This window comes from Rattus norvegicus, chromosome 6 (genome assembly GCF_021556685.1).
Source record: "Rattus norvegicus strain SHRSP/BbbUtx chromosome 6, alternate assembly SHRSP_T2T, whole genome shotgun sequence".
NCBI classification, from domain to species: domain Eukaryota; kingdom Metazoa; phylum Chordata; class Mammalia; order Rodentia; family Muridae; genus Rattus; species Rattus norvegicus.
The window spans coordinates 94,778,631-94,801,546 of NC_141539.1; the positions used below are offsets into that span (position 1 = coordinate 94,778,631).

The following is a 22,916-nucleotide window of genomic DNA, read 5'->3' on the forward strand; positions in this document are numbered from 1 at the left end:
GATAAAAGAAAAGTTTTTTTTTCACACTCATCTGAGTGGAGACATAATTATGTTCCAATCAGTCCTATTGAGCTTTTAATGTTTTAATGGAGCTGACAGTGTGTGTGTGTGTGTGTGTGTGTGTGTGTGTGTGTGTGTGTGTGTGTATGTGTAGTAAGGAAATACATGGCACAAACAATTAGATGGCTTGAATCACTTCCAAGGAATTTTGCAAGCCACTTTGAAACAAAACATCTTGGGCAAAAATCTGTGCTGATTGGAGCTGCCAAATAATGCCAGGGAAGTAACCTGACCTCGCTGAGAAAAAGAAAGGCTACTGTCGGCCTGCTAGGGATGGGGAGGGGTTGGTGGGGGCCCACAGGGAAGGACAGCTGCCTAGAGCTCTACCTAGATTCTGTCCAGAGAGCAGAGGTGACCCCAGAGCATCATGAATTAGAGTTACATATCTGGCAACTCCGGGTTAGGTCAAGGTTCAGGCCAAAGTTCTCTTGGTTTCCACATTTTGGCTATGGAGTGTAACTGCCAGGCAGAGATGACAACTGAGTGGTGCTGTTCTGTGCCAGGCACCTGCCAAGGAGTGTTTTATACATTGTACAGGTCAGCACTCGCTGTGCCAGTGCTGTTGCTTCTCAGTCTCCTAATCTTAGCCAACGGGGAAACAGCCATTCAGAGAACTTTATAAGCTTAATACTGCTTATACATACCATGACAGCGCAGAGCTAATCTCTGTCCAGGCCACAGGTCTGAAGCCTTGAATCCAGCCCCCATCTTCTCTCCCTGCTCCTTATCCCTAGCACTTGCTGAACTATAATCTGTGATCTTGTATTTAATGATCACATCCCACCTCATTACTTAACCTGTAGGTCTTAAGGACAGTAGCTTTGTCATTTGCTCCTTTTATCCTAGAGTACCAGTTACATGAAACTCCTCAGACAAACAATGACTAACAGTCAACACGGTCCACTAATGGTCATGGTGCACACATTAAAATTTGTATATAATTTTCATATAAGGAAACCTACTGAGTTCAAAACCAGAGTCTTAAATTCACTGGCTCTTGACTGCTACCCCTCAGGTCCTCTTGCTGTCTGGAACTCATCACTGTGTATTCTCTCTGCTCAGTCTCTTCTCAGACATGTTCTCTGTGGAGTTCTTCTTTCCTTTCCAATAACCTCTGTAGAAACTCCTCTCTTGAAGGGTCTCATAGCAAAGGAAAGGCCACACTGCCTCAAGTCTACTTAAAACAGCTGGGCCAGAGGCTGTGGAAGTTGAATTTAAACCTTGGTCCAGAGCTGAGTTTTAAGAAATTTTATGTAGCTCCAGAAAATAGAAATGGCCTGTAGACTTCTTCAGTAGTTTAATAGATATGCACTGTCTACAGAGCAGTCACTGTCTCCGTTCCAACTAATCTACTAGTTAAACCCTCAGGTGGAAAAAATGGTTAGGCCAGGTGTGGTGGGGAAATGGCTTTAAAACCCACAGGCAGGCCTTTGGAGGCAGAGGCAGGCAGGTCTCTATGAATTTAAGGCCACCTGGTCTACATACCGGATTCCAAGGCAGCTAAGGCTACATAGTGAGATCCTGTCTTAAAAAAACAAAACCAAAAACAACACCGGGCAGGGAGGGAGGGAGGGAGGTAGAGAGGGAGGGAGAGAGAAAGAGAGAAATGGGTAAAAGCATTGAAAAGTATTGAGAACCTTCCATCAAGTCAGGTTCAGGGAACTCACTGTGGCTGGGGTTAGCCTGCTGCTCACCTTTGAACCACACAGCATGCTTCAACAGAACACACTGTAAGACCAACATTACCCATTCTTATCTCTGTAACCCACACAGTAGGTCATCAGTTTGGTTTCTCATGGAATGAGTCTTGCTGATGGGCTGGTTATCACTGGCTGTTGATAGAATGAGTCTTGCTGATGGGCTGGTTATCACTGGCTGTTGATAGAATGAGTCTTGCTGCTGGGCTGGTTATCACTGGCTGTTGATAGAATGAGTCTTGCTGCTGGGCTGGTTATCACTGGCTGTTGGTAGAAACAAGCTGTTTAGTTTATATGGTCTCAAAGTATTTTCTAGACTTTTTCTCCACCTGAAGCAGATGTTAAAACTGAAATTGATTGGTTAAACACATCAGAGACTAGTTTAGATATTTATTGTCCACTGATTCTAAATCAGTTTTTCCTTTAGAGGCTATGATGGGTTTCCCTCATAAACTTAGCATTAGCTTTCCGGTATTAGATCGTTTAAGTATTTCATATGGACATCAACACATAGTCCATATCCTGGTAACACTGATAGAGCTACGACTGTTCGTTGTACTCCAGTCATTTATACTCAAACTTCTTTTATTGTTATCTCAAAGTTATTACGTATAAATAGGAGACAGAAGGAAAGGTAAGAGGAAGCCTGAGAAGGCTAATTTTCTCATGGCAAGAAAAGAAGGGTCAAAAATATCCTTAGAGGGCTGGAGAGATGGCTCAGTAATTAAGAGCACTGACTGCTGTTCCAAAGGTCCTGAGTTCAATTCCCAGCAACCACATGGCAGCTCACAACCATCAGTAATGGGATCGGATGCCCTCTTCTGGTATGCAAGTGTACATTCAGGCGGAACTCTATACATAATAAATAAATAAATTTTTAAAAAATCCTTAGAAACAAGTACCTAGGCTAACCATCGACTTTGCTCATCTGTAGCAGGATAAGTAATGACTCACATAGTGGACTGTTATGCAGTGATGACGGTGATGATAAAGTTTGCAGCAGTGTGATGAATTTCACAAATAGAATATTGGATGAAGACACGCAAAACTAACCAGTGATTTCTCACGTCAGAGTAGTGCTGCCCTTTTAGCAGGAGTGAGGGAAGAGAGCAGGGTCAGGGCTCCTGGAGCACAGACATTGTCTGTCCATCTAGTGCTGACTTCACAGAGTACTCAGTTGCTGAGAATATGTTAAGCCATGTCATTATATGTGATTTTCTGTATAGAACATTAACACAGATTTTAAAGTGAGCATACAACAGGAACCTCTGGTGGTAAAAAAAAAAATCAGTCATTAAAACTCATTACTATCTTAACTGCCATCCTAAGTCTTTAGATATTTAATTTCAATTATATTTTATTGTAATTTTTTCACCTTGGTTGTGTCATTAAGATGCTCTCTTTAAAAAAATAAACTTGTCTTTATTTTCCCTTTGACCTACTCCTTGGACATAACTGTTACCAAGTGTTAGCTGCAGTTACTTTTGAGATTTGGAATGCATTTTAAATTTTCTTTTCTGGACTTTGTCCTTTTACGATAAGAAAATGAATGTTATCATTTCTATAGAAATAATAAAGTAATTTAATTTAGAAAAAAGTTGGTAGAGAGCTGGCAAGGTGGTTCAAGGGTGTTAGGAGTGCTTGCTGCTAAGGCTTATTACTTGAGTTTAGTCCCTAGAACTCACATAGTAGGAAAAAAAAAACCAACTGCCACCAGCTGTCCTCTGACCTTTACACATACATGAGTAAATACACATAGACGCACACAAAAAGTTCAAAAAGAAACTTTTAAGAAAACAAAAAGGGGTTGGGGATTTAGCTCAGTGGTAGAGCACTTGCCTAGCAATCACAAGGCAGTGGGTTCGGTCCCCAGCTCCGAAAAAAAGAAAAAAGAAAGAAAACAAAAAGGTAGAAGCTGATATAATGTCTCAGTCAGGGTTTCTATTCCTGCACAAACATCATGACTAAGAAGCAAGTTGGGGAGTACCTTACATTTCCACATTGCTGTTCATCATCAAAGGAAGTCAGGACAGGAACTCACACAGGTAGGATCTTAGAGACAGGAATGGATGCAGAAGCTATGGAAGGATGCTGTTTACTGGCTTGCTTCCCCTGGCTTGCTCAGCTTGCTCTCTTATAGAACCCAAGACTATTAGCTTAGGGATGGCACCACCAACAATGGGCTAGGCCCTCCCCTCTTGATCACTAGTTAAGAAAATGCCTTATAGCTGGGTCTCATGGAGACATTTCCTTAAAGGAGGCCCCTTTCTGTGATAACTCCAGCTGTGTAAAGTTGACGCACAAAACTAGCCAGTACATAGAGTATGCTTGCCAGAGATTGTTGTGAGACAATCTCTCACAACCAGAGACCAGGGACCAGGGACAGCCTGGTCTACACAGTGAGTTCAACACTAGCCTGGACTACATAGTGGAATTCTCTCAAAAGTATTAATTTTTTAAAAACCAGCCTAGGATCTTATGGATATATTCTGCTGTAGCATAAAAAATGGAGAGGGGGGAGGGAGGAGGAAAGGAGGGAGAGGGAAGGAGGGGAGAAAGAGAAGAAGGAGGGGGAGGGAGAGAGATGTGGGGAGAGAGGGAGAGGCAGAGAGAGACTGAGAGGCTCGTAGGAACACACCACACAAAATCTAATTATAGCTCCATTGAGCCAGCTTCTGGTGGTTAATGATGTCTCACATCTTAGTGGGATGCATTCATCCTAGAGTTTGGAGCAGCTTGCTGTTCACGCTTAGTGGAAGCACAGTGATGTCATGTGGTCCGCTGAGAAACTGGTATTTGCTTTGAATGCCACAGTATGATGTTATGATGCAATAATGTGATTGGCTCCAGTGAAAAGCAGAGAGAGAGGGCTGCAGCCTCCAAGCACTCTTACCCACCCTTTCTTACTACTTTCAGAGTCTGATATTTCTTGTTCGAGACTGGAGTTTCCCATACGAATTCTCATACGGAGCTGATGGTGGCGCCAAGTTTTTGGAAAAACGCCTCAAGGTTGGTTAGCTATTTGGGTGCATGCCGCATCCCCAGACCTAATCCACAGGATCTCGGCTAGATGATTGCCCCCGTAGTATCCCTATAAACAACCTGAGAGATTTATAGTAACCCATGGAGTTGTAATTTTAAGTATTGTCAATGATTTGATACAGATACTTCTCTGGTAGTTGTAATAAAACACTAACTCATTCTTAAAGGCAAAATTTTTATCTTGAAGACCGAAAACAGTACAAAACTACAGTGTAAAGATCTGGACTCACTTTTCCTGGCAGTTGAGAGAAGTGTTCCATTCTGTGGTTTCTACCCGCTGTTAAACACGTGTCTGAAATGGACTGAGTATTTAGCATTGTGTGAATACCTAGCCATCAGATGCCTGTCAGAACTCTAAGTGTTGAGCTACTTAGTTTTGTTTTGTTGGTTGGGGGTGAGGTGTGTTTGTTTGGTCAACTTCATCTAAGCTTGGGTCACCTGGAAAGAGACTTTCAACTGAGAAAATGCCTCCATCAGACTGGACTGTAAGAAAGTCTATCCAGAGTAGGGATGGAGGTTCCTGATGATTGGTGTGGGAGGGCCCAGCCCACTGTGGGTGTGTCACCCCTGGGAAGGTGGCTCTGGATTGTACAAGAAAGCAGGCTGAGCAGGCCATGAGGAGCAAGCCAGTATGCAATATTCCTCCATGGCCTCTGCTCAGACCCAACCTCTAGGCTCCTGCTTTGAAAGGGTGGCCTGACTTCCCTTGGTGATGGAGTATAAAGTGAAATGGAATAATCCTCTTCTTCCCCACGATGTTTTTGGTCATGGTGCTTATCATAGCAGCAGACAGAGAACTGTGACAGGAATTCATACCAGAGACTGGGCTGTTGCTGCGTTCGACTTTGTAGGAAGACAGCAGCGTGTAACTCGCACTAAGCATTTGCTATACTTAGATATGGCTGTGTAGACAAAGTCAACCTTCAGTCCTAGCCACATGGCGCTGTTCTATGGAAGCAGACAGGCAAAGCAAATATAGGATGGCACAGGAATCCTTTGTTCAGGTTATGTCCCAAGAATGTTTTAACTTCAGAATGATTTCTGCAGGTCTCAGGGAACCAGCACGAAGAACTACAGAATGTCAGAAAGCACATCCATTCCTGTTTTACCAACATTTCCTGTTTTCTCCTACCTCATCCTGGCTTAAAAGTAGCTACGAACCCAAACTTTGATGGAAAACTAAAAGGTTTGCCAGCCTCTTCATGAATACGTTTGCATTGCTTATCAGATAATGGAATCAACTCCACGGGCTTGTGGCCACTGGCTTAGCTTACACACTAATGTGGCAGATGAAGGGAACTGGGGATGAGGCTTGGTGCTAGAGCTCCCTCCCCTGAGTTGGCTGTGGGATCTATGGTACTGAATGTGAGCACACACCCAAACCCTGCCTGCAGCAGCAGCCAGCACCCTCACCTCTCATCACAGCTTTGAAGCCTGTGTGTACTCAGCTCCCCTTACTTATATTAAAAGGGGAAAATATTTGTGTTTTAGAAGGTTGCATTTATTGAAATATACATTTAGGAATGAAAGAAAACACTGAATTCAATATTGAAATGAATCTAGACTCTTTAAAATGGCTACTGAAGAATTTAACAATTATAAAAACTACACCAAAAAGCAAAGTGTTCTCTATAGAACAACAATGTCTTTAAAACAAAAGAATAAGCACGAAGTGTTTTTCAGCCAATATCTTCCGCAGCATGTAATTTGCATGTAGCAGAGAGTGACTCGTGTTTGAAGGGCGTGGGAGTAGAGGTCGGGTTTTCAAAAGTGGAACTTCACGTTCCTGAGAAAGACAAGGCACTGTCTTTCCATATTGACTTTCAAGGTTGACTTTTTGACTCCTGAGCCTATTGTTGAACACACTGGAATTCAAGCGTTCTTGTCTTTCTTATGATTTGGTCATCAAAAATATTTTCCCTTGCATCCATGAGATTATCTGACACTTTTATCTTTAACATTGACAATTGATATAATAATCAAAATTCTAAATTTCTAAGCCACCAGCATTGCTTTTTTTTTTTTTTTTCTTTTCTTTTTTTCGGAGCTGGGGACCGAACCCAGGGCCTTGCTCTACCACTGAGCTAAATCCCCAACCCCCCAGCATTGCTTTTGTAAACCTAAGAATCTTGTTATAAGATATTTGATCACATCATAAACCCCAAGATTGTGTTAATCCTATTTCTAGTTGTGTTGTGGCTCAGTCCCTAGCACACACCTTTAATCCCAAACAATGAAGGTAAAGTTAGGTTTTAGAAGGGAGCATCCCTTGAAAGTGATGTCTATTGAGTGGTAGATAAAGTGACAGATCAGAGAAAGATTAGACAGAATAGAATCTGCCCAACTCTCAAGAAGAGAGAGGAAAGGGAAGCTACTTAAGTACAGTTGGGCGTGAGGGAAGGAGGCAGTTTTACCAGGAGAGTTTTCAGAGCCAAGTTGAAGAGAGGTAAAGACAGAAGGAGCCAGAAAATTAGAACAGATTGCCAAAGTTAGTATAAGGCCAAGCAGAGCAATTCAGGAGAGGCAGGAGATGGGGAAGGGGAAAGCCAGATTGGATCAGTCATCTTGGAGAGGAGTTTGAGGCAGAACAGCTGGGGTTGAACCAGCCAGAGCTCAGAAAGAACTAGGGAGTGAGCTTATGCAGAAGTAACTCTCAGAGAATGAAAAAAGCTGGGCCTAGACTAGATTGTATGGAGGCTAGAAGCTTCTAGGTCTAGTTAGCAGACTGAGGCAGGAAGCTTCGGAGACAGTTATTTTCAGGCAAATAATAGTTACTTTTACATTTGGTGCCCAGTTTAGTTGGAAGAAAAGCCTAACTGAGACAATAATTACCTCAAGTAAGTTACTTTTACAGAATCTTCCTCTTTTTCCTTTTTTTTTTTTTAACAACAGCAGGCAGCAGTGGGCACATCATACTAACATGCAGATGTCAGAAGCCTGTGATCTCATTGTCACTTCTGAGGTGTAACCCACTAGTGGACACAGCCCTCTTACTTTTATGAAGTTAGTAAGGTTTCAGTGTGTCTTGAATAAAGTACATAAAGAGCATGGGTCTCTAGAATTAGGAGCCATAAACAGAAGCAGGAGGTACGGGCTGGAGGGACAAGCCTGAGCAAGGAGGGTCCCTGTTGGGAAGAAAGGAACCCACTGGTCCGTTCGGCTACAGTGGTCAGCAGCTGCAGCTCAATCATCCACTGAGGCACTTTGTAGCATTAGCTCAGGAAGGCTTGGGAAAGAAGAATCTCATGCCTACTTTGTAATAGTTTGTTCTCCATCCCATTGGACCTCTATGTCCAAGTAGACACTGTCTACTGCACTTGACTACAGCTGTCTACCAACTGAGAGTTTGCAGAGTAGCTAGTCCTGGGAAAAAGAAATGGAAACTGGCTTCAGTTACCCTCAGAGTTGTGTTTTAATGAGGCTTGCATATATTATAGGATTGCTGCTAATCTACCTTGTAAACATAAATGTCCTACTTACCCTAAATGTTTTCTTTGGCAGTTTTGAAAATATTTTATCTACAGTATTTTACAATCTAATACTGAATCTATTTTTCTTTAATTGAAAATATATTTTTCCCTCACATAATATATCCTGTTTATAGCTTCCTTTCCCTCTTTTCCTCCCAGCCCTTCTCCACCTCCCTTCCCATCCACCCCTTATATGTCTCTCATTAGAGACAGAATAGGCTTCTTGGGGAGATAATACAATAAAATGCGGTAAGATAAAACCCAAATTAGCACATCAGATTGGGCAAAAGAAACAATCGGAAGGAAAAGAGCCCAAGAGAAAGCACAGGAAACAGAGGCCCACGTGTTCACATACTCTGGAATTTTATAATATATGCACAGAGGACTTACAGGGTAAACTATGTGAGTTAAATAAGGTATTTTTAAAAGGACGAGTCCTGTCGTGCCATTATGAGGAGATAGGGAACCTCCAAAGACGCCCAGGAGTCCATTTCCTGTTGGCACCCACAGCTGGGCACGCAGCTACCCCAGTGGGACTGCCTTGGAGGAAACTACATTTTCATTCAAGTGGTTTTCAATTAGAGATGGCTTCTGGGTTAGGGATGGGGGCATATGTCTACGTTTTTTGTTCAGGGGTCTAGAACCCCAAGTGGTGCAGGCATATGCAGGCCCTGTGTGTGTAGCCTCAGTCTCTGTGAATTCAAGTGTGTCGATGATGTCGGTTTAGAGGCTTTGTTCTCTTGCTGTTTTTCCATCTGGCTCTTACACTCTCTCTGCCTCTTCTCCCACGGGTCTCTGTGCTCTCTGGGGAGGAGTTTGATGGAGCTCCCCCTGTTCAGAGCTGAGTGTTCCTGGGTCTCTGGCTTTCTGCATAATGTCTGCCTGTAGGTCTCTGTATTTCTTCCCATTTGCTGCAGGGGGAAGCCTCTCTGATGATGACAAACAAGGTATTTATAAATATAACAGAATGTCAGTATGAGTCATTTTATTGCTACTTTTTGTTGTTTTTAATATTTTTAGAATACTAGTACCTGGTTCTACTCTAGCTCCCTGGGATATCTAATCTCAGGTTCTTGGTCAGCCAAGCAGTGTGAGGAATAGGCCTTCAGTCAGATCAGATATTGGTTGGTGGTGGCCCTAGCATATCTTGCAGGCAGGACACCATTGTAGACCAAAGGGTTAGTGGCTGGCCTGGTAGTATGCCGAGTACCTTCCTATACCTAAGATACTAACACGTCGAGGTGAAAGCTCTATGTAGGCAGCTCGTGGTGTTGTTTTCAGCAGTGTGTCTGCTGTATTAGGTTCTCACGCTACCCCTCCAATAGCCTTTCCACTTGATCCTCCCATTCCAGTCCCCTACTCATCTATCTGCAACTTCTCTACTCTCTTTCAGTTTCCTAGGGAGATCTGTCTGTCCTGCCAGTACCTTACTCTAATCTAACCTCTGAGGTTCTTTGGATTGTAACTTGGTTATCATTGACCTAAAAGCTGATATCCATAAGTGCAAATGCACACTACATTTGTCCTTCTACCTGTGAATTTCATTTCTTTTTTTAAATGGCTGACCAATACTCCACTGAGTAGATGTACCACATTTTTTTTATCCATTCCTCTGTTGAGGGACATCCAGCTTGTTTCCAATTTTTGTCTTATGAGTAAAGCACCAATGAACATGCAAATCCTGAATCTTAGAGTGTGATGATTTCTATCCTGGATGTCCTGTGGGCAAAGCATGGTGTTCTTCAGAGGGCTGGCATCTATCAAATCAAATGTCCTCTGGATACAAGCGATTATGAAGACTTTGTTCTTTGGTAGCAGATCCTCGTGTGCTGTTTCACAAGCAGAGACATCTTCCTAGCTCCTCACCAACATTAATAATCTGTCCGCTGTTCTACAAAGCATTCCAATTACTAACATCTTTAATAGCACCAGAAATAGCAGTATTTTCAGTATCCTTAAAAATGTTATGATGAAATTTAACTGCTATAAATGGAGGAACTTCCCATACTGGAAACCAGAGGTCAAAAATGTTGAGTCTTGTTCATTCACACGGCATTCAACTAGCTTTTACTGCATTGAATACTTCTGCTAGCATCGTAAATAGTCTTAATTAACAAGGAATTATATAGAACCATCAGGCAACCACAGTTCCTTAGCAGTAGTTAGATTTCAGAGTCAAATGCTATACAATTCCTCATAAAGAGAAAAGGATTATTTCTACTGACTTGGAAGGTACTCTTAAGAAATTACCTTCCTTTGTTAGTTTATGACTGAGTCCTATGCTAGTGCGTCTACTCTGTGGAGTTATTTATAAAGCATACATTGTGAGGCGTATGTTTGGTAACTAAAGAAACTAACACATTGGCCCAGACCCTGGATTCCCTTTGCCATCTTTTCATAGGAAAAGGTTTGGGCAGTTTCACTGTATTATTATTCTATAGACATTTAAGAACTGATACATTCTAGATATTCTTAGACATAGTATGCACATCGTTCCATGTATGTAAAATGACTTACAAAGTTTTCCATAAATAGGACTTAGCTGACCATCTTTATTCCGTAGCTTTACTAAGTCTGTGTATTGAGCTTGAACTCACAGCTAAAGAACAGATATATAATGGAGGCTGCTGATCTGCAGGTTGCCCAGCTTTCTATACTTCTATGCGGGTACAGGAAATGCAGGAGAATTTGGGACAGGTTGAAGTCAATGCATTACAAGCCATGAATTATCTGCCTCTACATTTGTTAGCAATGTGGTCTCAGCTGGCTATGATGACACATACTTATAAATCCAAAAATTAGGAGGTGGGGAGAGGAGTTAGCTCAAAGCCAGCCTTGGCTACATAAGTTGGAGTCCAGCCTGGGCTATATACAATCATGTCCAAAATACACACCTCTCAATGCCAGCCCAAATAGGTGTGGTAACATACATTGCTAACCTGAGCATCTAGGAGACAGAGATGAGGGGATTCCTGCAAATCAGAGACCTACATAGTGAGATCCTGGGGCAGGGCCTGGGCTTGTTATTAACTAGGCCAGACCTTAACACCAGAACTCAATATGATTGTGCCTCGGCCCCACAAGTAGTTGGAATTATACACACAGCCTCCCCACTTTTTGAGCCTCTCTATATAACCATAAGACAGACTCAAAAGGTTTCAGACTGCTTGTGATACTTACATAAATGGGTATAAAATATATTTAACATTTTTTATTGCTTCATTCTTTTTTCTTTTCTTTTCTTGGATACTTTATATACATTTCAAAAGTTATCCCATTTCCCAGTTTCTCCTCCAGAAATCCCCCATCCCATTCCCCCACCCCTTGCCTCCATGAGGGTGCTCCCCCACGCACCAGCCCACTCCCTCCCACCTTCCCGCCCTTGTATTCCCCTACACTGGGGCATGGGGCCTTCACAGGCCTCTCCTCCCAATGATGCCCAACAAAGTCATCCTCTGCTACATATGCGACTGGGGCCATGAGTCACTCTATGTGTATTCTCTGGTTGGTGGGTTAGGCCCTGGGAGCTCTGGGGCCTGGTTGGTTGATATTGTTGTTGTTTTTACGGGGTTACAAACCTCCTCAGCTACCTCAGTCCTTTCTTTAACTCCTCCATTGGGGACTCCATTCTCAGTCTGATGGTTGACTGTGAGCATCTGCCTCAGTATTTGTCAGGCTCTGGCAGAGCCTCTCAGGAGACAGCTATGAGATTCCTGTCAGCATGCACTTCAATTGTGTCTGGGTTTGGTGACTGCATGTGGGATGGATCCCCATGTGTGGCAGTCTCTAAATGGCCTTTCCTATAGTCTCTGCTCCACACTTTGTCTCTGTATTGTCCTGTGAGTATTTTGTTCCTCCATCTAAGAAGGACTGAAGCATCCACACTTTTGTCTTTCTTCTTTTTGAGCTTCAGGTGGTCTGTGGATTATATCTTGGGTAATCTGAGCTTTTGGGCTAATATCCACTTATCAGTGAGTGCATATCTGTGTGTTCTTTTGTGACTGGGTTACCTCACTCAGGATGATATTCTCTAGTTCTATCCATTTGCCTAAGAATTTCATAAAGTCATTGTTTTTAAAATTGTACTATGTCCAATTTTCTGAGGAACCTCCAGACTGATTTCCAGAATGGTTGTACCAGCTTGCAATTCCACCAACAATGGAGGAGTGTTCCTCTTTCTCCACATCCTCGCCAGCATCTGCTGTCACCTGAGTTTTTGATCTTAGCCATTCTCACTGGTGTGAGGTGAAATCTCAGGGTTGTTTTGCTTTGCATTTCCCTGATGACTAAGGATGTTGAACATTTCTGTGGGTACTTCTCAGCCATTTGGTATTCCTCAGCTGAGAATTCTTTCTTTAGCTCTGTACCCCATTTTTAATAGGGTTATTTGATTTTCTGGCATCTTAACTTCTTGAGTTCTTTGTATATATTAGATATTAGTTCTCTTTCAGATGTAGGATTAGTAAAGATCTTTTCCCAATCTGTTGGTTGCTGTTTTGTCGTAATGACAGTGTCCTTTGACTTACGGAAGCTTTGCAATTTTATGAGGTCCCATTTGTCAATTCTGGATCTTAGAACATAAGCCATTGGTGTTCTATTCAGGAAGTTTCCCCTGTGCCCATGTGTTTGAGGCATTTGCCCACTTTCTCTTCTATTAGTTTCAGTGTATCTGGTTTTATGTGGAGGTCCTTGATTCACTTGGACTTGAGATTTGTACAAGGAGATAAAAATGGGTCAATTTGCATTTTTCTACATGCTGATCGACATATGAACCAGCACCATTTGTTGAAAATGCCGTATTTTTTCTACTGGATGGTTTTAGCTCTTTTGTCAAAGATCAAGTGACCATAGGTGTGTGGGTTCATTTCTGGGTCTTCAATTCTATTCTACCTGCCTGTCTCTGTACCAATACCATACAGTGGATTGTTTGTTTGTTTGTTTGTTTGTTTTTTAATCACTATTGGTCTGTAATACTGCTTGAGGTCAGGGATGATGATTTCCCCAGGAATTCTTTTATTGTTGATAATAGTTTTCGCTAGCCTGGGTTTTTTGTTATTTCAAATGAACTTACAAATTGCTCTTTCTAAGTCTATGAAGAATTGAGTTGGAATTTTGATGGGGATCGCATTGAATCTGTAGATTTCTTGAGGTAAGATGGCCATTTTTACTATATTAATCCTGCCAATTCATGAGCATGGGAGATCTTTCCATCTTCTGAGATCTTCTTCAGTTTCTTTCTTCAGAGATTTGAAGTTTTTGTCATATAGATCTTTCACTTGCTTGGTTAGAGTCACACCAAGATATTTTGTATTATTTGTGACTATTGTTAAGGGTGTTGTTTCCCTAATTTCTTTCTCAGCCTGTTTATCCCTTGAGTAGAGGAAGGCTACTGATTTGTTTGAGTTAATTTTGTACACAGCCATTTTGCTGAAATTATTTATCAGGTTTTGGAGTTCTCTGATGGAATTTTTGGTGTCACTTAAGTATACGATCATATCATCTGCAAATAGTGATGTTTTGATTTTGTCCTTTCCAATTTGTATCCAATTTGTATCCCTTTGACCTCCTTTTGTTGTCTGATTTCTCTGGCTAGGACTTTGATTACTATATTGACTAGGTAGGGAGAGAGTGGGCAGCCTTGTCTAGTCCCTGATTTTAGTGGGATTGCTTCAAGTTTCTCTCCATTTAGTTTGATGTTGGCTACCAGTTTGCAGTATATAGCTTTTACTATTTTTGGTTTGGGCCTTGAATTCCTGATCTTTCCAAGACTTTTAACATAAAGGGTGTTGAATTTTGTCAAATGCTTTCTCAGTATCTAATAAGATGGTCATGTGTTTTTTTTTTCTTTGAGTTTATTTATATAGTGGATTGCGTTGATGGATTTCTGTATATTGAACCATCCCTTTATCTCTGGGTCTCTGGGATGAAGCCTACTTGATCATTGTGGATGATCATTTTGATGTGTTCTTGGATTTAGTTTGTAAGAATTTTGCAGAGTATTTTTGCATTGATATTCATAAAGGAGAATAGAATGAAGTTCTCTTTCTTTGTTGGGTCTTTGTGTGGTTTAGGTACAAGCATAATTGTGGCTTCATAGAAAGAATTGGGTAGCGTTCCCTCTTTCTATTTTGTGGAATAGTTTGAAGAGTATTAGGTCTTTTTGGAAGGTCTGACAGAATTCTGCACTAAACCTATCTGGTCTTGGGCTCTTTTTGGCTTGGAGACTTTAATAACTGCTTCTGTTTCTTTAGGAGTTATGGGACTGTTTAGATGGTTTACTGATCCTGATTTAACTTTGGCACCTGATATCTGTCTAGAAAATTTTCCACAGCTTTCATTGTGTCCCATAAGTCTGGGTATGTTGTGCCTTCATTTTCATTAAATTCTCAAAAAGCTTTAATTTCTTCCTTGACCAAGTTTTCATTGAGTAGAGCATTGTTCAACTTCCATGTATATGTGGGCTTTCTGTTGTTTTTGTTGTTATTGAAGACCAGCCTTAGTCTTTGGTGATCTGATAGGATGCATGGGATTATTTCAATCTTCTTGTATCTGTTGAGGCCTGTTTTGTGACCAGTTATGTGGTCAATTTTGGAAAAGGTACCACGAGGTGCTGAGAAGAAGGTATATTATTTTGTTTTAGGAGAAATGTTCTATAGATATCTGTTAAATCCATTTGGCTTATAAGTTCTGTTAGTTTCTCTGTGTCTCCATTTAGTTTCTGTTTCCATGATCTGTCTTGATGAGAGTGGGCCTTGAAGTCTCCTACTTTTATTGTGTGAGGTGCAATGTGTGCTTTGAGCTTTCATCAAGTTTCTTTTGTGAATGTGGGTGCCCTTGCATTTGGAGCTTAGATGTTCAGAATTGAAAGTTCATGTTAGTAGATTTTTCCTTTGATGAATATGAAGTGTCCTTCCTTGAGTTTTTTGATAACTTTTGGTTGAAAGTCGATTTTATTTGACATTAGAATGGTCTCGGCCTGTTTCTTGGGACCATTTGCTTGGAAAATTTTTTTTCCAGCCTTTTACTTTGAGGTAGTGTCTGTCTTTGTCACCGAGGTGATTTTCCTGTATGCAGCAAAATGTTGTGTCCTATTTACATAGCTAGTCAGTTAGTCTATGTCTTTTTATTGAGGAATTGAGTTCATTGATATTAAGAAAAATGATTGTTGCTTTTTGTTATTTTTGTTGTTAGAGGTGGAAATATGTTTGTGTTGCTCTCTGTTTTTGGGCTTGTTGAAAGAAGATTATGTTCTTGCCTTTTCTAGGGTGTAGTTTATCTCCTTGTGTTGGAGTTTTCCATTTATTATCCTTAGTAGGGCTGGATTTGTGTGAAGATATTGTGTAAGTTTGTCTTGTCATGGACTATCTTGGCTTCTCTTTGTTAATTGAGAGTTTTGCTAGGTATAGTAGCCTGGACTGGCATTTGTGTTCTCTTAGGGTCTGTTAGACATCTCCCCAGGATCTTCTGGCTTTCATAGTCTCTTGTGAGAAGTCTGGTATGATTCTGACAGGTCTGCCTTTATATGTTATTGACCTTTTTCCTTTACTACTTTTAATATTCTTTCCTTCTTTTGTGCATTTGGTGTTTGGACTATTATGTAACAGGAGGAATTTCTTTTCTGGTCCAGTCTATTTGGGCTAGGTTTCTTGTATATTCATGGGCATCTCTTTCTTTAGGTTAAGGAAGTTTGCTTCTATAATTTTGTTGAAGATATTTACTGGCCTTTTAATTTGGGAATCTTCACTCTCTTCTATATCTATTATCCTCAGGGTTGGTCTTCTCATTGTGTGCTGGATTTCCTGGATGTTTTTGGTTAGGGACTTTTTACATTTTACATTTTCTTTGATGGTTGTGTCTATGTTTTCTATGGTATCTTCTGCCCCTGAGAGTCTCTCTTCTATCTCCCATATTCTGATAGGGATACTTGCATCTATGACTTCTGATCTCTTTCTTAGGTGTTCTATCTACAGGATTGTCTCCCTTCATGATTTTTTTTATTGTTTTTATTTCCATTTTTAGTTCCTGGATGGTTTTGTTTAACTCCTTTACCTGTGGGATTTTTGTGTTTCCTCTTTAAGAGCTTCTGTTTACCTGTGTTATTCTGTATTTCTTTAAGGAAGGTATTTATATCCTTCCTAAAGTTTTCTATCATCATCATGAGATGCTATTTTAAATCCAAATCTTGCTTTTCCGGTGTGATTGGGTGTCCAGAACTTGCTGTAGTAGAACCCGGTTCTGATGATGCCAAGTAGCCTTGGTTTCTGTTGCTTATCTTCTTGTGCTTGCCTCTCACCATCTGGTTATCTCTAGTGTTACCTGCCCTTGCTGTTTCTGAGTGCAGCCTGTCCCTCCTGTGATTCTGGTTGTGCCAGAGCTTCTCAGAGTCCAGCTGTCTATGTGATCCTATGACTTTGGGATCCTGTGATCCTGAGATCCTGGTTTTGTATCCCATCTCCTGGGAGTTGAGCTCCCTTTGTGATCCTGTGATCCTGGGCGTGTTAGAGCGCTGGGAGTCAGACTTCCTCTGGGTGTTGTGGTACTTGGTACAGAGCCAGCACCCAAGGTCCGCTCAGGGCACTGGTTCAGATTGGAAGGAACCTGTGCCCCTGGCTGGGTGGATCCCCAGTTACTCCAGGTGTTGGGGCCTCCTCACCTCTGATCCTGGGTGTTAGAGCACCTGGGAGTTGGGCTTTCTCTGGGTGTTATGGAACCGGTTGCCATGTTTAACATTTAATGTCAAGAAATACTTTATCGATATGAGTCATGTAAGTGGAGCAGAAGAACTGTATCATAAAGAATGGCTCCCCTGTAGCAGGTCTCCAGAGTTGGTGACTTATGGGGAAGTGAGTGGCAGCAATGCCAGTGGGGCCAGGGCAGTGAAAGCACCAAAGAGGAGTATTCTGAAGCGTGGAGGATTGGACTGGATTTTTTAAAGTAATGGTTAATTTCCTTTCCTTAATTGTAGAAATAGATGACGAATTCATCAAAAACTTGAAAATACTGATTCCGTGGCTCCTTAGTCCCGAGAGCCTAGATATTAAAGAGATCAATGGGAATAAAATCACCTGCCGAGGTCTGCTGGAGTACTTCAAGGTACCACTTTCAGTTCTGGAGCTTTTGTGAGCATGTCCCCCTGACATGCACTGGATCAGACGCCCTTCACCTCAAAATCCCATGGGCAATGTATAAGGTGCCCTAAGAGAAGTTACTTTGTGAGGAAATAGAATCTTTTTTGAGGAAGGAACTATGCACAAAATGAAAATGTTTCAAAGAGTTAAACAAACCTTTGTGAGGCTGCTTCCTAGAGTCTCCCTCCCCGTGCTCACTTTCACCTTTAAGATTGTTCAAAAGCAACTTTATTTTCTTCCTGAAAAAGATTCTTCAAACTATTACCTGTACTATTGGTATTTTAAAGAGATTTACTTTAAATTCATATTTACCTCTTGACTTTTTTTTTAAAGATTTATTCATTTATTATATATAAGTACACTGTAGCTGTCTTCAGACACACCAGAAGAGGGCATCGGATCTCTTTACAAATGGTTGTGAGCCACCATGTGGTTGCTGGGAATTGAACTCAGGACCTCTGGAAGAGCAGTCGGGTGCTCTTAACTGCTGAGCCATCTCTCCAGCCCCCTTACCTCTTGACTTTAATAAATGCCCTTTGCCAACATGCATATATTTAATGACGACATTAGCTTGATTTGTGAAGTGCTTCATGATTAAATGGCAATTTTTAAAATTGGTATTTTACCATCTAAAATGCCTTTTTGTGTGATCTGTTTTCCTTTATCACTTTGAACAATTGCTTTCTCTGAATTTCTGGTCTAACCTAATCCAGACTAACAGTGTGGATTCAGGGCTTCATTAACCCTGAGCAGTTCAGCCCTGTGAGCTTCTGCTGTTAGAAGGGCACAGGCTCAGAAAAGAGAGGTTTGTTCATTGGAGGGTTTGAGAAAAGCTTGAAGGGAGAGAATGGAGCCTTTCTGGAAAGGCAGCATTGGCGTGTGGGTATGAGTGAGAAGAGCAGTTCAGAGGAGTGAACAGCTTTAGCTAAAAAAAAAAAAAACAAACATGGAAAGAATACTTCCTGAACATATTTTTAAGCTGTCAAGACAACACAGGGGAGATGTAGACTGAAACTGAGTGCTTGAGTCTTTCTCCTGGCTGTTTTATTTCAGGCGTACATAAAGATCTACCAAGGGGAAGAATTGCCACATCCCAAGTCCATGTTACAGGTACGTGTTTGTGGGAGTCATGGTGTCTGAAAACGTATGTCTCTGAAGCCAAGCTTTCCTGCTCGTAATCACCTGAAGATAACTTGCCTAACCACACCCATGTGTCCACCAGAACATTCCACACGCACACAACAGCTTTACTTAGGTCGAGATCCATTTTGTCCCAAAGACCTTTCCTCGTCTTTACACTGAACCAGTTAGACACAGACTCATCATGTTCTGGCTGGTGCACTGGTTCCCACCATGGTCAGAGATGAGACTTTTAAGAGAAAAAGTTTATTCAAATGAACATTCATTTTAGCATTATGGCTTATGAAGTAAAAATCTGTTCTGTGCATCTGTAGAAGCTAATCATAATTTAAATATGTAGTAGAAGCACTTGCTCAGCTCCTTGCTGGCTGGTCCTGCTCCAGGACCACGTGACAGTCTGCTGCACGTGACTCCACCTTACATTACAACGTGTACTTTGTCCCAAGGCCACAGCAGAAGCCAACAACCTAGCAGCTGTTGCAACCGCCAAGGACACATACAACAAGAAGATGGAGGAGGTAAGGCCTCAGGCTTTAACATGGCATTTCTTCTTTAACCCTTCTTCATTGTCACATCACACCATGTGCATGTGCAGAGAGGGGACTTCGGTGGCACTTAGCTCAGTGTGTATGCATGTATGTGTCACGTGTCTGAACTGCTCTTCTCACTCATACCCACACGCCCTTCCTCAGAAGGCTCTGTCCTCTCCCTTCAAGCTTTTCTCAAACCCTCTAATGGACAAACCTCCCCATTCTGAGCCTGTGCCCCTCTACAGCACATAAAAATAGAACATTACACAATGGGATAATGGGCGTGGGAAGCCGAGACTGGGGAATTGCCACGCAGATGAAGCCAACCTGGCCTATGTGATGAGTTCAAGCCTAGCCTGGGACACAAAGCAAAGGAGACACACAGACAGTACAGTGTTTGGTTCGTTTGTTTTGGTTTCTAGACAGCCCTGGCTGCCCTAGAACTCACTCTGTAGACCATGCTGGCCTCAAATGCACGGAAACCTGCCTACCTCTGCCTCCTGAGTGCTGGAATTAAAGGTATGCACCACCACTAGTCAATCACAATGAACAGTTTTTAAAGCTTTTAAAAATGAAGAGATCTCTCCTAACAAAATATTCTTGTTCACATGTTATTCGAACACATTGCCACACTGGGAGAGTTAAGAGATTAAAAAAAACACGCTACTCTCTCCACTGGGTATACTTAATTCTATTGCTTAATATTTCTCTGAAAACCTGTAGGAAACAAAAATCAACCCTCAAGAACCAACATTTTTATATAATATATTTTCTCATTTTAGTTTTAACTAATGTGAGAAGTGCCAATTTCTCCTTAAAGAGTGAAATCTAAAATTGATGGAACCTTACAATCAAGAGAAACATGGTATATATAAATAGAGAATACGCAGATGTATTGTCAACATTAAAATTGTAGCCAAAGTTAAGGACATGGTTAACTGGAAATCACTCTGTACTGGTTTACGTGCATGCGTGTGTGTAGCGGTCAGGACCCACGCACATGTGAAGGCCAGTGGAGACTGTGGAGCAATTTCCTCCGGTGCTCACCACCTCATTCCTTGAAGAGAGTGTCTCACTCTGAGCTGGAAACAAGCTGGGCCGTGACGTCTAGGACTGCTTGTCTTCACCCCTCAGTGCTGGGGCTATCAGCATGTGCAGCTGTGACCAGTTTTTTCTTTGTTTGTTTGTTTTTTTACACGGTTGTTGGGATTTGACCTCAGGTCCTCATGCTTGTGTAAGCAATTATTTCTACCCACCCAGCCATCTCCCCAGCTTACCTCACAACTTTTTAAAAACTTGAAAGTATAGTTCAAAAAACATTTAATGTGCTTCTCCTCAGTCTAAGAAAATATTCACTTGGCCCCATTTAAAGTAAACCAGTGCAAATGTTAAGAAAAATATACTTCATAGTTCGAGTTCTATTTATTTTAAATTAAACTTTTTTGGTCACAATTACTTCAGTATAATTTGACTTCTAGAAGAACTGAAATGTAAGCAGTTTTCTCCACTTTGTAGACATTCTGTGAACAGTAGTTGGCAATTATGTTGGGTCATGTGAAAAACATTAAAGAACTTCTTTAAGTCATAGTACTATTTCCTGTGTTTTAAAAGAGGAGGGCTGGGCACAGTGTCACACCTTTAATCCCAGCACTTGGACACAGAAGCAGGTGGATTACTGTGAATTTGAGGCCAGCCTGTCTACAGAGCAGAGGGCTGTAATAGTGAGTCCCTGTTGAGAGAGACAGAGACAGAGACAGAGACAGAGACAGAGGACAGGGACTTTGTTATCCATGCATGGTGGTACAAGCCTGTACTCCCAGCCCTTGGGAGACAGAGGCAGGCAGATCTTTGAGTTGGAGGCCAATCTAGTCTATAGAGCTAGTTCCAGGGCAGCCAGGACTATGCAGAGAAACTCTGTCTCTAGAAACAACAAAACCATAAAAAAGCCTTTATTATATAAGGCAGTGTACTAGCCACATTTGGTAGTTAATCCTCCTGGATATGGAGGTAACTAGTTTAGACTGACATGTATCAGCTTCCTCTGAGAAATTCTGTCATGCAAACATTGCTACATACATACATACATACATACATACATACATACATACATACACACACCTAGATCTTTAGGTTAGTCACTCAACAATAGCACTTTAATAGGTCGTTCATGTTAGCTGTGCCGTTGACTGACAACACTGTTCTGGTGCAGTGTCACGAGTGATGGAAGTGTAGCCCACCCCTCAGCCCATCACTTATGAAGCATTCCAGTGTACTCCAAGAAAAGGCAGCTACTAGTGAAAATTTGATACAGTTGTTAATTCACATAAACAAAAATCTCTCTTTCTGACATAGATTTGTGGTGGTGACAAACCATTCTTGGCCCCCAATGACCTGCAAACCAAGCACCTGCAGCTAAAAGAAGACTCTGTGAAGCTGTTCCGAGGTGTGAAGAAGATGGGTGGGGAAGAATTCAGCCGGCGCTACCTACAGCAGCTGGAGAGTGAAATAGACGAACTCTACATCCAGTACATCAAGCACAATGACAGCAAAAATATCTTCCATGCCGCTCGCACCCCAGCCACACTGTTTGTTGTCATCTTTATCACGTATGTCATCGCTGGTGTGACTGGATTCATTGGTTTGGACATCATAGCTAGCCTGTGCAACATGATCATGGGACTGACACTCATCACGCTGTGCACCTGGGCATACATCCGCTACTCTGGGGAGTATCGAGAGCTGGGCGCTGTAATCGACCAGGTAGCTGCAGCTTTGTGGGACCAGGTAAGAGCATCTTCTGCTTTCCTTAGTAGATCATGCAGTCAGAAATATGCAGGTGAACATGACTTGGGCCCATTCTTTAAAACCTTACAATATGCCAAGATTGGAATAACTAACTATAATAAGTTAAGTCCTACACAACTACTTTCTAATTGACATTTTAGTATTTAGAACATACATGCATTTATGGCATTTTTACTTTCTGACTCTAAAATGGTAGTAGTTTTAGAAGTTAATAGTGTAAATAGTGTATGAGCAAACAGTCATTTAGCTGTCGTGACCCCTTGTTAAACTTAACCCAGCACTGGACTGGCAGTGGCTCTGGAGGCGTGTATGTGAACCACAGTCATTAGGCTATACATTATTCCCTTTAAGTATCAGATTACCTCAGACTGTATTTGACCCAGACTTTTACACTAAACACAGCATGAGCCAGAGGTCAGCCTCTGAAGTAGCTGCTTGTGGGTCAGCTGCTGGGCCCTGCTAGTCTAGTTAGCTTCAGCTGAGGGAGTCAGGGCCACCATGGCGTGATGTTCAAATAACTGACTAAGGACAGGAAAGATAGTGGCAAATATATAGAAAAAAATATAGTTAGTAACTTACTAACTCGCTGTTCCAGAAGTCTCTTCAGTTACTTATTGAGATTTACAATTTTATGTTTTGAGCTTTTGACCACTGTGGCCTAGAGGTAGCTGGTAGTAGCACGCACACATCCCAGTGTGAGGAGCACACTTGTGTGTACTCTATAATAGAAGGGTAACTAATGAGAAACCACGCTGAAACTAACGGCTGCCTCACAAGCTACTCACTGTCTTGGCATCTCTCACACACAAGGCTACAGATGTGTAATCTGTGCAAACCTCAAACCTTCCTAGAACACAGTGCTAAAACCTACCTGAAATACAGCATTGGGTTCCTTAAAAATATTTTGATAAAATATGGAATCTAAACTTAAAAATCTTCAAGAGTACTTTTTCTTAATGCTCACATTTGACACTGCAAATGAAATTGAAAACTATTTTATTAATTAAGCAAGATATAACACTTTTCTTTCTTTTAAAATTGCCT

At 41.6% G+C, this 22,916-nt stretch overlaps 1 protein-coding gene across 4 annotated transcripts in view; it reads left to right on the forward strand.

The window, feature by feature from the left end:
* Atl1 (atlastin GTPase 1) overlaps positions 1–22,916 on the forward strand; it is a 98,405-nt gene that overhangs the window by 71,800 nt on the left and 3,689 nt on the right. For 2 of the 4 annotated variants that reach the window (NM_001009831.2, XM_087553852.1), the window contains 6 exons: positions 4,674–4,766; positions 5,847–5,985; positions 17,235–17,362; positions 18,451–18,507; positions 18,984–19,055; positions 21,420–21,851. In NM_001009831.2, coding sequence (NP_001009831.1) covers positions 4,674–4,766; positions 5,847–5,985; positions 17,235–17,362; positions 18,451–18,507; positions 18,984–19,055; positions 21,420–21,851 — 921 coding nt within the window. Of the gene's footprint in view, positions 1–4,673; positions 4,767–5,846; positions 5,986–17,234; positions 17,363–18,450; positions 18,508–18,983; positions 19,056–21,419; positions 21,867–22,916 lie in introns of all 4 variants that reach the window. The other 2 variants (XM_087553850.1, XM_087553851.1) reach the window with 2 other exon arrangements.